Here is a 14,970-nt window from a genome sequence, read left to right as displayed (position 1 = left end):
AAAGAGTGTGTAAGACCAAACAGCACCACTGCAGCGCTCAGACAGACACACACAGCCTGAAAGTGCACTGACAGAAAGTAAGACCCAAGTTGAAAATAATACAGCAAAACCATTTCCTTTCCTTCTTTTTCTCCACAAGGGGCCAGCGTCTGCAAGTTTAAAACCGCAACCTGTGTCATAGAATGGTTAGGGCGCCGGATCCCACATGGCCGACTCCATGGTAGCCTTGGACCAATAGCGTGAAAAACACACCAGGCACATGTGCGAATATCCCCAGAGGAGAATGGAGAAGTGATTGCCTTGTGGCCATCCCCGCTGGAGGATGATTTCTCATTTTTCCTCTTTCTATTTCTCTCTGGCGAGCACACGTGCCCTTTGATAAGGATCTTAAAGGAAAAAAAAGAAAACATCAAAACATCACAAAAATATTCAGGGAAGAAATTTCATCATTCGATCTTTTTTTTTTCCTATTAATCCTCATTTTACTGTAAAGAAAGGCTGTTGAATTCATAGTGCATCCAGAGGCCGTGTTGTTTAGTACAGCATGGTGAGGTCACCAGTTCCTCAGTGATAATTCTAAGATGTTTGTACTCAATGCCTGCTGAGCGGAAACGAGAGAGCAGGCCCAGCCCCGGCTGTGTGGCACTTCCTAGCTATTGAGGAGGTCAGACGTGCAGGCACAGCAAAGCCAAACTGGTAATGTTGGTGTGCTCTGTCTTCACTGCTGCATTCTGAGAGGAGGGCTTTTACGGAACCAGCAGATGGCGTAAATGGTTACGTCACTGGCCTCCCACATAGTTGACTACAGTTCTAGTCCAAGGCCCAGTGGCTTAAAACTTATGCTGGGAACATATGCATGTGTGCCCAAGATCCCCAGAGGAGAATGTAGAAGGGATTGTGGCGTGCCTTGGCCCCTGGGGGTGATTTCTCACTTTCTGTCTTTCTCTGTCTCTGGTGAATACATGTGCCTATAGCAGAAATCTCTCAAAAAAAAAGGGGGAGAGCTTTTATATTTTTCATGATTACTTACTGATTCATTTTTTCAGGATCATGTGGATTTATTATAGAAAACGTGAGGCATACAGTAGTGTAAAGAGATGAAAAGGATGTAAAGTTCTCTGTTGGAAAAAATAACATATTCTGAATTTTTGCTTTATTAAAAAATATATAAAATAAATATTTTTAGAAAGAAAGCGTTCCCATAATCCCCTGCCCAAAGAGAGCCACTGTCTGTGTGAGGCTTTTTCCAGGTACTGGGAATCCTTTTTGGTAGTCCATTTTCTAGATACCAGACATTCTAGACAGCTCATTTGTCTGATAATAGCAAATACTGATGAAATAAATGCCTGTGGTATTTGCCTTTCTCCTGATCTTTTCCTTTCACAGCCTCAAGCAGCCATCCACCCTGCCATATTCCGGATTGTTGACGAAATGTTCAGGTAAATGTTACATTGTTTCCATCAGACATTAATCTAAAAATCCTCAATTTCCAAGCATGAATAAAGGGTGGGATTTTTGTTTGTTTGTTTGTTTTTGTTTGTTTTGGGGGGGTAGTTTCTGGCCCTACCATGAGGAAATAATTTTTTATCCCTTCTTCTCTGAGCTTTTTGGTAAAGGCAAAATCTCAAATGTTAGTATGTATTTAAAAGCCAATGCCTAAGAATTAAGATCACTTATTAAGATCTTTTTAAATTCTTTTGTTTAAGAATTGTTTACTTAATTTTATTTATTACTATTATTTTTTCATCTTGACCAGAGAAAGACAGACAGAGAGAGAGAAAGTAAGAAAGCAAGCCACCGGGACTAGGACTTGAACCACGGTCGCCCATGTGGGAGTCTAGCATCCCAACCACCATACTACCTGTTGGCCCCTGTAAGTTATAATAATAGTAGTAGAAGAACACAAATTAGATGTTAACATGAAATATCTGTGCAGGATTTTTCTCAACTAAGAATAAAGGTAGCAGTATACTCCTTTCACCACACGAGGGCTGACTGATCTTTCTAAAGGACCTTAAAGCTAAGGAAAGCCAAGAAAAATAAATAAATAAAGCCATTTTTAACAGAGCTCTTCTGAAAGACAAAATAAACCGTGTGTGTTCTCTCACAGCACATTAACTTTTATTTCAAAAATACAGAGACTTCTTGGGAAATGTGCTGGATGTGCAGAAAAGGAGCTGGATGGGCACGAGTCTGGGCTATGACTGGCAGTTGGGGGACAGAGTCCTAAGATTAGGACCCTCTGGAGGACCTCACTACCTGGACAGTTTCTAGCCTCTCTCCTGGGTGCTGGGGCATGCATGAACCCTCTCTCCGGCCCCACCTGCCTCCCCCACAGCAGTAGGGGCCCCAGGGCAGACTGCAGACCCTGGAGAAAGGAATTTTTACAAAATAACTCACCTCTTGGGTTGATCCTCAGGCATATCAATTTTAAACAAAAGATCATAGAAGTCAGAATACTATTTTAACTTAAAGCTAGCAACGTGTAGGAGCCAAGATGTGGTATAATGGTTGGGGTGTTGGACTCCCACATGGCCGACCACAGTTTGAGTCCCAGACCTGGTGGCTTGAAACTCAGGGCGTGTGTATGCATGCCCAAAACCCTGAGAGAAGGAGGGAGGAGAAAAGATTGTAGCATGGCCCTGGGGGGCGATTTCTCATTTCTCATTTTGTCTCTCTCTGTCTGTCTCTGTGTCTTAAGTGTGTGGACACGCCCTTAATCTCTCTTTAAAAAGAAAAAAAAAAAGCTAGCAAAGTTTTGAGTTGCATAAAGAAATGTTAATTGTATGAATGAAAATGCATGGAAGCCCATCAGGTACCTATGGATCCTTGCTGGACGGATGTGACTAAGCCATTTTACCCATTTGGGCAACTTCTGTCTGCATTCACGAAAGCAGAATGTCTGTTGGCGCTGCGCATCTGACCATAGATGTGTTTGAAGAGCATGCGCTCTTATGTGGAGGGCATGTGTGACGCTTAATAGTCTGAGAACCGAGAAATAGCTCTGCATGTTGCAGTTTCAAAGAAACTATTTAGAAAAGGGAGCGACGGGTTTCTCCTACTTTCACACAAGGAATGAGACCTGACGAGCTGACATACTGCTGAAGCTCATGGCATGAGAGAATGTTCCCACTCGTCCCTGTCAGGCTGGTTCATACGTCTGCCGGGTCAGTCACTGACTCCGTGATTCTCTGACTTTGCGTTGTCCAGGTGTGCGCTTCTGGAGACGGATGGAGCTCCAGAAGTACTGGCTGCTCTTCAGGTGTTTACGCGATGCTTTCTAGATGCTCTGGGAGAAGAAAACAACCAGGTGCGTTCCATCACGTTTATTACTCATTCATCCCAATGAAAAAGGCTAATCACTAGAGAGGAGCACTCTACTTTTGGCATGTTGTAAAAGTTATTCATTTATTTCTTCCATGAGTGAGAGAGACAGAGAGACAGGACTGTCAACAGGGTTCTGATGCCATGATCCACCCAGCCTTAGTCAGCCCTGGTCATGGGCACGTGAGAGTCTGGAGTCCTCAGCGAGGTTTCTGGACACAAACCCAGAATCTTCTTATGCTGGGCAGTCTCACAGAGTGTTGCATTTTACCGCTGTACCACCATCCAGCCCCCTTATTTTCAGCAATTTCTTCTTTTAATGACAGGGCACGTGAGTGCTTGAGAAAGAGAAAGGCAGAGAGGGAAGGAGGAAAGGAGGGAGATAGGTAAAGAGAGAGCATCCCAGCAGGACTGGTCATGCTACAATCCTTTTCCTCCATTTCTTTATCCCATTGGGATCCTGTGCACATGTGCATACCCAACATGGTTTTCAAACTGCCAGGGCTGGGACTTGACCTTGTTCAGCCACGTGGCATGCAGCTTCCTTTGTGCAGTGCTTAACCACTGTGCTACAGGGATTTTCGGTAATTTCAGTTAACTTGTTTTCTAATAAGAAAAGCTTCTAGGGACCAGCAGATAGAGTAATGCTATGTTGCTGGACTCCCATGTTGTCAACCGTGGTTCAAGTCCCAGACCCAGTGGCTTAAACTCACGCGGGGGGCATGTGCATGTGTGCCCAAGATCCTGAGAGAAGAATGGAGAAGGAACTATGGTGTGGCCAGTCCCCAGGGAGTGATTTCTTGCTTTCTCGCTTTCTGTCTCTGTCTTTCTGGCAAGAGCACACGCACTATAGAAAATAAATAAATAAATAAACTCTCAAAAAAAAAAAAAGAGAGAAAAGCTTCTAAATGAATAAATGAGCACAGATGAAACTTTTTTTTTTAGTTTTTATTTTTTTGTTTTTTGTTTTTGTTATAGGGTGCATGCACCTCACAAGAGACAGAGACAGAAAGAGAAGTTAAATTTAAAAAATGGCCATCACCCCCTAGGAGGTTGGCCATGCCACAATCCCTTCTCCTCCATCCTCTTGTTGGGATTTTGGGCACACATACTTGGCCCCTGGCATGGTTCTCAAGCTGCTGGGTCCAAATTCAAATTAAGCACTCAGCCATGTGGCTTCCAGCGCCTTAACCACCACAGCACTGGTTGGCCCAACGTGAAACATTTTAATTGAAAATAAGTCAAAAATATTTCTGTCTGCCCATACCATGGTACCCAGAAGCTATCCACCACTGTGTCTGGGAACTCTGTCCTGCCAGCCTGTATCGGACTAGAGGAGGAGTCTTCCTGGCTCTTGGTTGTGCGTACAATGCTGTTTGTCCAACACAGCTCACCCCTCTGGCTGCATCTGACCCTCCCAGGACAGCAGTAGACGCTCTAGAGTCTTTCTGGGATGGCTGAGTGGGAAATGACACTCATTACAAAGCAATGCCGAGCATTCTTAGTTACTAGTATCTTCATTCCTGTCACACACCCAAATGTGAATTGGATTCCTGGAGAGAAAGGCAGTGATGAGAGTGACAGGGAAGATCTGAGTAATGGCGGAGAAGGGTAAGGAGTGGAGTGACCAGGAGCTGTGCATCAGACGCCGTCAGTAGACAGGACTCTGGGGCCCATCAGCAGAGACTGGGCAACAGCTGCGAGGGGCTGGTGACCAATTAGAGTGACCACGTGAAACAGGAACTCTTGCTACTAGAGAGCTTTCGCCCTTGGCCATTTTAATTGGCCCATCGTCCTTTTCTTTTTTAGAGATGGGCTTTTTTTTTTTATTTTATTTATTTATTACAGATTTTTGCTATAGGACACATGCAATTGCTGGAGAGAGACAGACAGAAAGTGAGAAATCATCCCCCAGGAGTGGATGGTCATACCACAATCCTTTCCTCTCCATTCTCCTCTTGGGACTTTGGTCATGCATGTACACGTACCCAATATGAGTTTCAACCCACTGAGTCCAAGAGTCAAACCATGGTCGGCCACATAGGGGTCATACATGTACACGTACCCAATATGAGTTTCAGCCCACTGGGTCCAAGAGTCAAACCATGGTCGGCCATGTAAGAGTCCAGCAACGTAACCATTATGCCATCTGCTGGTCCCCTGAGATAAGCTTTTATTTATTTATTTATTTTGTGGGGGAGAGGTTCTGCTATAGGGCGTGTGCACTCGCCAGAAAGACAGAGAGAGACAGAGAGACAGAAAGTGAGAAATCACCCCCAGGGAGGATGGCCATGCCACAATCCCTTCTCCTCCATTCTCCTCTCAGGATCTTGGGCACACACACACACGTACCTGCCGTGAGTTTAAGCCCAGGACTCAAACTGTGGTCGACTACATGGGATTCCAGTGACATAGCCATTACACAACTGCTGGTCCCGAGATAGGCATTTTTAACGGGGTCTGTCTGTGTCCCAAGCCTCCTACCCCACCCGCCCATTTAGCTAGGATACAGGAACATGCAAATACATCTTCAGTGTTCAGGAACTGAACCCGGGCCTCCGATGTAGCTTCGAACCTCCCAGCTAGCCTTGCACCCCTACAGCTGGGCCTTGGCCTTCATTTCTGATGGCTGCAGATGTGGTGTTTTGCCTGTTGGGCAAGGCACAGTCCTGCATCTTGCTTCCCCATGCAGTGTGCCATGGTCCTGGGGAAGTTCTCTGTAGTTTGGCTTCTGATGCAGAGCAACACAGCTCAGGACCACCAAAGCCGCCCATTCCCTTGTGCCAGAGCAAGTTCACAGGTTTTAGCAGATGTTTCTTCTTTCTGAGGCAATGATAGATATTTATGATTTATTTTATTTTGTCCAATTTCCCTGGGGAAGTTAGTTAGACCATTGCAAACAGTGTTATCAACAGTGCCCAGCCTGGAATTTGGGAGGCGAGCTCGGCCAGAAGCACTGACTGGTCTGCAGCTATTTTGAGGCATGACCAGAAATATCTTTTATCCTCCCTTGTACATTTTTTGTGTTCCAATTAGGAACTGACCTCTAACAGACCTCGCCCTTGGATCCTTGGAAGCACCTCGGTTGGGGCAGAGGGAAGGAGCTCCGTCATGTCAGTTCGAGTGTGTTTTTCCTCTCAGCCTTGCGCTGAGCCTCTGTGTTGGCCCTGGGCACTGTGGATGCAGACTGGAGCTGCAGGTGCTGTAACCTTAGAACAGTGCCCTGGCCAGGCAACACGAATTGCGGAGGCCACACACTGGGTCCCGGGGAGACACAGGGCAGGGACCTAACGAGAAACAGCAGTTCCTCACACTCACCCTCAGCTCGGAGGGGAGCACTCAGCACCTCCTTCTGCAGGTGCCGCTGTCATACGTATCTGTTACTTCACTTCCGAGAGCCACTCTTGGGTGCTCGCCTTTGTAACTGGTGGCTGTCCCCACGTGTGGACTCCTGCCACCTCTAGTGCACACTCTGAGATTAATCCTAATCCTTGATGGCTGACACCTGGTCATATCTGGTCCATGTTTTCTTCATTTATTCCTTCATTCATTCTTAGTAAAACAAGTATCTATGAATCCAACATCTGAGCAAGACCTGGACCACTAGTGATGACCATTGCTGACTGTCCATCTGCTCCTTCTCCATTCCATTTCCCTCCCTTTCTCCTCTACAGAAAACCGGTGTCTTGATTTTTTTTTTTTTTTGAGAAGTTTTTGCTATAGGGCACATGCGCTTACCTGAAAGAGAGAGAGACAGATAGACAGAAAGCGAGAAATCACCCCCCATGGGGGATGGCCACGCCGGAATCCCTTCTCTTCCATTCTCCTCTCGGGATCTTGGGCACACACGCACATGCACCTGGTGTGAATTTAAGCCACTGGGTCCGGTACTTGAACCACAGTCGACTACGTGGGAGTCCAGCAACATAGCATTAAGCAACTGCTGGTCCCCAGTATCTTGAATTTTATGTTGATTATTCCTTTACTTTTTCTGGAATACTTTGATCCTTAAAGCAAACAGAAAGGAATAGCATACTATATGCAGTCTTTTGAAACCTGCTTTTGCACTCAGCATATTCCAGATATTCCCTTATGTTACTGTTCGCAGCTGTGGTGAAGGATTGCTGTACAGTAGTCCACAGTGAAAACAGACCACAACAAACACCTTTTCCTGCTGGTGGGCACTTGGGATGCTTCCATTTTGTTTTCTATCATAAATAGTAATGCTCTGAGCATTCTGAGTTAGATACTGAGGAACAGGGGTGCTTGCTTATTAGATATTCACAGGTCTTGGGATCAATAGATGGCATAATGGTTATGTTGCTAGACTCCCACAAAGTCAACTGCAGTTCAAGTCCCGGACCTGGCAGCTTAAAACTTACTCCAGGAGTGTGGGCATGCATGCCCAAGATCCCAAGAGGAGCATGGAGGAGAAGGGATTGCAGTGTGGTCATTCCCCCCTGGAGAGGGGTGATTTCTTATTTTCTGTCTCTCTCTGTCTCTATAGCAAAAGTCTCTCTTAAAAAAAAATGATACATGGGTCCTGCCAAATTGGGTCATAAAGGTCTGGTGCCTGTTAATACCACCACCAGCAGCTCATGAGAGAGCCCATTAGTCCACTTTCTTTCCCAGTATCAGAAACGCTTCCCTCAGTGCTTCTCATTGTCTTCATCCTTTCCTTTCTCTCTTCTGTTCTGTTTGGGGAGCACAGTGCAGCTCTGTCAGTGTGTCCCATTGGGTAGCAGACAATGTGACCAGCCACTTTTTCTAAACTTGCGTGATGGCTCAGTACAAACCGCCAATTGGGTCAGGTTTCTAGTCCAACAGTGGCAGAGTCTAATAATGGATTGGACCAAATTTCCCACAGATAAAATTATCAACTCCAGACAGAATAAATAAAGACAGCATCCTGCTGTGTTGCCCAGAGTGGTCTCAAGCTCACCATCCTCCTGTCTAAGCACCCTGTTACCAGGACTACAGGCATATGCCACTGCGCCAGCCTCAGGCAAAATATTTTTACAAATCTATTTGAAGGCACTAGAGATCACCTGAAAAAGAAGACAGAAACTGGAGAGACTTCAGCCTGTCAGAGAGAATCCACACAGAGCACTCCTCTTCTGCTTCTCTCTGAAGGCTCTCAGACAGGGTAGAGGTGGGGGTGCAAGCGGGTGGCCAGAGCTGAAGAAATCATGTGATGGGCTTGTTATGTCAGAAGCGGGCAGTGAGCGGCCAGGAGAGCAAAAAATATAGATGGGACAAAAGAAAACCAATGTGAAAAGATAGGCCTAAACTCAGACATACCAAGTTACATAATTAAGTGTGAAATTTAAATTAAATTCTGTATTCTAGTAAAAAGGCAGGGATGTTAGGTTGAATAAAAAGAATCAAGACCCAATTATATGTTGTTTTCAAGAGATCCATTTTGTTTATCTATCTGTATTTATTTATTTACTTATTTACTTACATATTTGAGAGGTTTTTGCTATGGGGCCCATGCACTTACTGGAGAGACAGAGAGATAGAAAGCAAGAAATCGTCTTCCAGGGCAATAACCACACCACAGTCCCTTCTCCTCCATTATCCTCTTGGAATTTTGGGCATCCACATACACATACCCTGCATGAGTTTCAAACTTCCATGTCTGGGACTCGAACTGCAGTTGACCACATGGGAATCCAGTACCTTAACCACTATGCCACTTGCTAGCCCTAACCCATTTTACTTATAAAGACACAGAAAGATTCTAAGTAAAATAAAGATATGTACATAAGTACAAGAAAGCTGATACGAGTCTTTCAGCAGATGAAGTAGACTTCAAGACAAGTATTGCCAGAGATAAAGAGGGACATTTCATAATGACTTTCCCTGGGGAAGTTAGTTAGACCATTGCAAACAGTGTTATCAACAGTGCCCAGCCTGGAATTTGGGAGGCGAGCTCGGCCAGAAGCACTGACTGGTCTGCAGCTATTTTGAGGCATGACCAGAAATATCTTTTATCCTCCCTTGTACATTTTTTGTGTTCCAATTAGGAACTGACCTCTAACAGACCTCGCCCTTGGATCCTTGGAAGCACCTCGGTTGGGGCAGAGGGAAGGAGCTCCGTCATGTCAGTTCGAGTGTGTTTTTCCTCTCAGCCTTGCGCTGAGCCTCTGTGTTGGCCCTGGGCACTGTGGATGCAGACTGGAGCTGCAGGTGCTGTAACCTTAGAACAGTGCCCTGGCCAGGCAACACGAATTGCGGAGGCCACACACTGGGTCCCGGGGAGACACAGGGCAGGGACCTAGAAACAGCAGTTCCTCACACTCACCCTCAGCTCGGAGGGGAGCACTCAGCACCTCCTTCTGCAGGTGCCGCTGTCATACGTATCTGTTACTTCACTTCCGAGAGCCACTCTTGGGTGCTCGCCTTTGTAACTGGTGGCTGTCCCCACGTGTGGACTCCTGCCACCTCTAGTGCACACTCTGAGATTAATCCTAATCCTTGATGGCTGACACCTGGTCATATCTGGTCCATGTTTTCTTCATTTATTCCTTCATTCATTCTTAGTAAAACAAGTATCTATGAATCCAACATCTGAGCAAGACCTGGACCACTAGTGATGACCATTGCTGACTGTCCATCTGCTCCTTCTCCATTCCATTTCCCTCCCTTTCTCCTCTACAGAAAACCGGTGTCTTGATTTTTTTTTTTTTTTGAGAAGTTTTTGCTATAGGGCACATGAGCTTACCTGAAAGAGAGAGAGACAGATAGACAGAAAGCGAGAAATCACCCCCCATGGGGGATGGCCACGCCGGAATCCCTTCTCTTCCATTCTCCTCTCGGGATCTTGGGCACACACGCACATGCACCTGGTGTGAATTTAAGCCACTGGGTCCGGTACTTGAACCACAGTCGACTACGTGGGAGTCCAGCAACATAGCATTAAGCAACTGCTGGTCCCCAGTATCTTGAATTTTATGTTGATTATTCCTTTACTTTTTCTGGAATACTTTGATCCTTAAAGCAAACAGAAAGGAATAGCATACTATATGCAGTCTTTTGAAACCTGCTTTTGCACTCAGCATATTCCAGATATTCCCTTATGTTACTGTTCGCAGCTGTGGTGAAGGATTGCTGTACAGTAGTCCACAGTGAAAACAGACCACAACAAACACCTTTTCCTGCTGGTGGGCACTTGGGATGCTTCCATTTTGTTTTCTATCATAAATAGTAATGCTCTGAGCATTCTGAGTTAGATACTGAGGAACAGGGGTGCTTGCTTATTAGATATTCACAGGTCTTGGGATCAATAGATGGCATAATGGTTATGTTGCTAGACTCCCACAAAGTCAACTGCAGTTCAAGTCCCGGACCTGGCAGCTTAAAACTTACTCCAGGAGTGTGGGCATGCATGCCCAAGATCCCAAGAGGAGCATGGAGGAGAAGGGATTGCAGTGTGGTCATTCCCCCCTGGAGAGGGGTGATTTCTTATTTTCTGTCTCTCTCTGTCTCTATAGCAAAAGTCTCTCTTAAAAAAAAATGATACATGGGTCCTGCCAAATTGGGTCATAAAGGTCTGGTGCCTGTTAATACCACCACCAGCAGCTCATGAGAGAGCCCATTAGTCCACTTTCTTTCCCAGTATCAGAAACGCTTCCCTCAGTGCTTCTCATTGTCTTCATCCTTTCCTTTCTCTCTTCTGTTCTGTTTGGGGAGCACAGTGCAGCTCTGTCAGTGTGTCCCATTGGGTAGCAGACAATGTGACCAGCCACTTTTTCTAAACTTGCGTGATGGCTCAGTACAAACCGCCAATTGGGTCAGGTTTCTAGTCCAACAGTGGCAGAGTCTAATAATGGATTGGACCAAATTTCCCACAGATAAAATTATCAACTCCAGACAGAATAAATAAAGACAGCATCCTGCTGTGTTGCCCAGAGTGGTCTCAAGCTCACCATCCTCCTGTCTAAGCACCCTGTTACCAGGACTACAGGCATATGCCACTGCGCCAGCCTCAGGCAAAATATTTTTACAAATCTATTTGAAGGCACTAGAGATCACCTGAAAAAGAAGACAGAAACTGGAGAGACTTCAGCCTGTCAGAGAGAATCCACACAGAGCACTCCTCTTCTGCTTCTCTCTGAAGGCTCTCAGACAGGGTAGAGGTGGGGGTGCAAGCGGGTGGCCAGAGCTGAAGAAATCATGTGATGGGCTTGTTATGTCAGAAGCGGGCAGTGAGCGGCCAGGAGAGCAAAAAATATAGATGGGACAAAAGAAAACCAATGTGAAAAGATAGGCCTAAACTCAGACATACCAAGTTACATAATTAAGTGTGAAATTTAAATTAAATTCTGTATTCTAGTAAAAAGGCAGGGATGTTAGGTTGAATAAAAAGAATCAAGACCCAATTATATGTTGTTTTCAAGAGATCCATTTTGTTTATCTATCTGTATTTATTTATTTACTTATTTACTTACATATTTGAGAGGTTTTTGCTATGGGGCCCATGCACTTACTGGAGAGACAGAGAGATAGAAAGCAAGAAATCGTCTTCCAGGGCAATAACCACACCACAGTCCCTTCTCCTCCATTATCCTCTTGGAATTTTGGGCATCCACATACACATACCCTGCATGAGTTTCAAACTTCCATGTCTGGGACTCGAACTGCAGTTGACCACATGGGAATCCAGTACCTTAACCACTATGCCACTTGCTAGCCCTAACCCATTTTACTTATAAAGACACAGAAAGATTCTAAGTAAAATAAAGATATGTACATAAGTACAAGAAAGCTGATACGAGTCTTTCAGCAGATGAAGTAGACTTCAAGACAAGTATTGCCAGAGATAAAGAGGGACATTTCATAATGACAGGATGGTGTATCAAGAGAAATCTCAATTAAAAATGGAAATGTGCCTAATGACACAGCTTTAAATTACATAAAGCAAAACCCGACAGAAGTAAAGGAAGAAATAGACAAATTCAGTCACCCATGTAATACCTAGTAATACATTTAACAAAAGATGTATAAGACCACTAATTAAAAACTACAAAACATTGCTGAAATTAAAGCAGGGAGAGAGAGAACTCATATTCATGAGCTGTTAAGATATCTGTTCTCAGATTGATCTAGTGCTTTAATGCAATTCCAGGCAAAATCCCAGCAGGCATTTAAAAATAGAATTGATAAGCCGATTGTAAAACTTGTAAAACAAAAATGAAACAAAATCAGAAGACTCATACTTTGTGATTTCAAACCTTAAAGTTAGGTTAATCAAGTCAGTGAGTGACTGGCAAAAGGATAGCTATAGATTAGAATCAAGATACAGACCCATTCATACGTGGAAAATTATTTTGGAGGACAAGCAATTGGTGCAGCAGTCAAGGTGCTGGACTCCCAGGTGGCCAAATGTGGTTTGAGTCCTGGACCCAGCAACTTGAAACTCACTGGGTGTATTGTGTGTGTACCCAAAATTCAGAGAGGAGAATAGAGAAAGGATTGCGGTGTGACCATTCCCTTGTGGGGGGGGAGACTTCTTGCTTTCTGTCTCTCTGTCTCTTCAGTGACTGCACGTGTCCTATGGCAGAAATCTCTCTTAAAAAAACAGATTTATGACAGATATACAAAGACAATTCAATGAGGGAAACAAAGTTTGCAACAAATGATGCTAGAACAGCTGGATATGAGGAAAAAATAAACCTAAGCCTCTAGCTTGTGAAACACACAAAAATTATTTTGAGATGGGCTATCAGCTGCAACATAAATGTTTAAACTATAAAGCATGTGGACCAGCAGTCGTGTGATGGTTAAGGTACTGAACTCCCAAATAACCAACAACACTTCAAGTCCTGGACCTGGTGGCTTGCTTTCTCACTTTCCCTCTTTCTCTGGTGAGCACATGTGCTCTATAGCAAGTTAAAAAGTAATGATAATAATAAATAATTTAAAAAAAAGAAGAAGAAGAAGAAAAAAAACTATATAGCCCCTAGAAGAAAATGTAGGAGAATCTAATTTTGGACATCAGAATAGTGGAAGAGATGCAAAAAGAGAAGCACCAACCATACAAGAAAAATGGGTAAACTGAATTTCATCAGAATTTAAAACTTATTCTTTAATAAGTTTTCATTAAGAAGATGAAAAAGCAAGCAAACAACTGGTAGAAAATATTTGCAGTGTATGAGTGTATAGATCTGACAGAGGACTGTGTCTGGAATATATGAAGATTTCTTACAATTCCATAAGAAACAGCTACATTTTAAAAAATGAACAGAAGACTTAAATACATACATATATATCAGGGCTGGCCCTATAGCCTATGGTTAAGAGAGCCAGATCCCTGCTGTGGTGCTTGAGAAACATGTCAACATGTACAACTGTGCCCAAAATCTTGATAAGATGGAGAAAAAGTGATTGCGATATGACCATACCCCATCGGGGAGTGCTTTCCCCCTCCTTCTTTGTCTCTCTCTGGGGAGCACATTCACTCTCTGGCAATTAAAACAAAAAAATGAAAAGAAGATATTTAAGTTGGTAATAAACACATGAAAATTGTACAACATCATTTGGCATTAGTAAAGCATGCACACACACAGCGTGCATGATGCAGAGTCTCACACCCACTAGAATAGTTAAGGTTAATAAAGGTTGACTCCACCAAATGTTGGTGAATATGTCAAACAGCTAGAATCCTCACACATGACTGGTGTAAGTGTGAACTGGTATAACCCCTGGCAAATTAGCAACGTATAAACAACTCCTCTGGTGCCCCCCCCCAAGAGAAGTGAAAACACATGTTCACTAGAAGACATAGGTATAAATGTTAATTGCAGTTTTATTCATAATAGTTCCAAACTAGAAACAATCTGAAAGGCGATCGGTAGGAGAATAGATAATCAAATTATGGTATATTCATACAGTGACTACTTCTGAGAAATAAAGAAAAAATTAATTACTCGTACATAACGTGGTTGAATCTTAAAATATATGTGGAATCAAGGAAGCCAAACACAAAAGAATACATACCTTATAATTCTGTTTACATGAAATTCAAGAATAAACAAAAACTAATCTTTTTTTTTTTTTTTTCTTATTTCGGAGAGGTTGTTTGCTATAGGGTGCATGCACTCGCCAGAAAGACAGAGACAGAGAGACAGAAAGCAAGAAATCACCCCCCGGGGGGATGGCAACACGGCAATCTCTTCTCTAGGGATCCTGGGCACGCACGCACACGCGCCCGGCATGAGTTTAAGCCTCTGGGTCCAGGACTCGAACCGCGGTCAACTACATGGGAGTCCAGCGACATAGCCATTATGCTAACTGCTGGTCCCCAAACTAATCTCTTTTGTTGAAATAAAAATATTGGTTGCCAGAGCATGTGGAAGAATTGACTCTACAAGTCACCAGGGAAGGTTTGGAATGACAGACATATTCTGTTTCTTGACTGGGGTGGTGGTCACGTGGATTCACACATTGAGCATGACTTATAAAATTGTATACTTAGATCCTGTGTACTCAATGCTGTCTAGATTTTACCTCATTTCTTAGGGGGGAAAAAAAAAACACTTCAAAGCTTCTGTACCTGTTGACACGGATAGCTGTAACTCATAGAGAGCTATGGCTCTCAGAGTACACGAGCACCTTTGTTGTTTTATGCTTTTGTTTTATATA

General features: G+C 43.9%; 1 protein-coding gene across 1 annotated transcript in view; it reads left to right on the top strand.

Moving 5' to 3' along the window:
- FANCC (FA complementation group C) overlaps positions 1-14,970 on the top strand; it is a 293,240-nt gene that overhangs the window by 250,273 nt on the left and 27,997 nt on the right. The window contains exons 9-10 of the mRNA XM_014583931.2: positions 1,387-1,439; positions 3,211-3,310. Coding sequence (XP_014439417.1) covers positions 1,387-1,439; positions 3,211-3,310 — 153 coding nt within the window. The remainder of the gene's footprint in view (positions 1-1,386; positions 1,440-3,210; positions 3,311-14,970) is intronic.

The sequence above is a fragment of the Tupaia chinensis genome, unplaced genomic scaffold (genome assembly GCF_000334495.1).
Source record: "Tupaia chinensis unplaced genomic scaffold, TupChi_1.0 Scaffold145148_1, whole genome shotgun sequence".
NCBI classification, from domain to species: Eukaryota; Metazoa; Chordata; class Mammalia; order Scandentia; family Tupaiidae; genus Tupaia; species Tupaia belangeri.
Note: the sequence above shows the minus strand (reverse complement) of the source record. Positions and strands in the feature narration are given on the sequence as shown.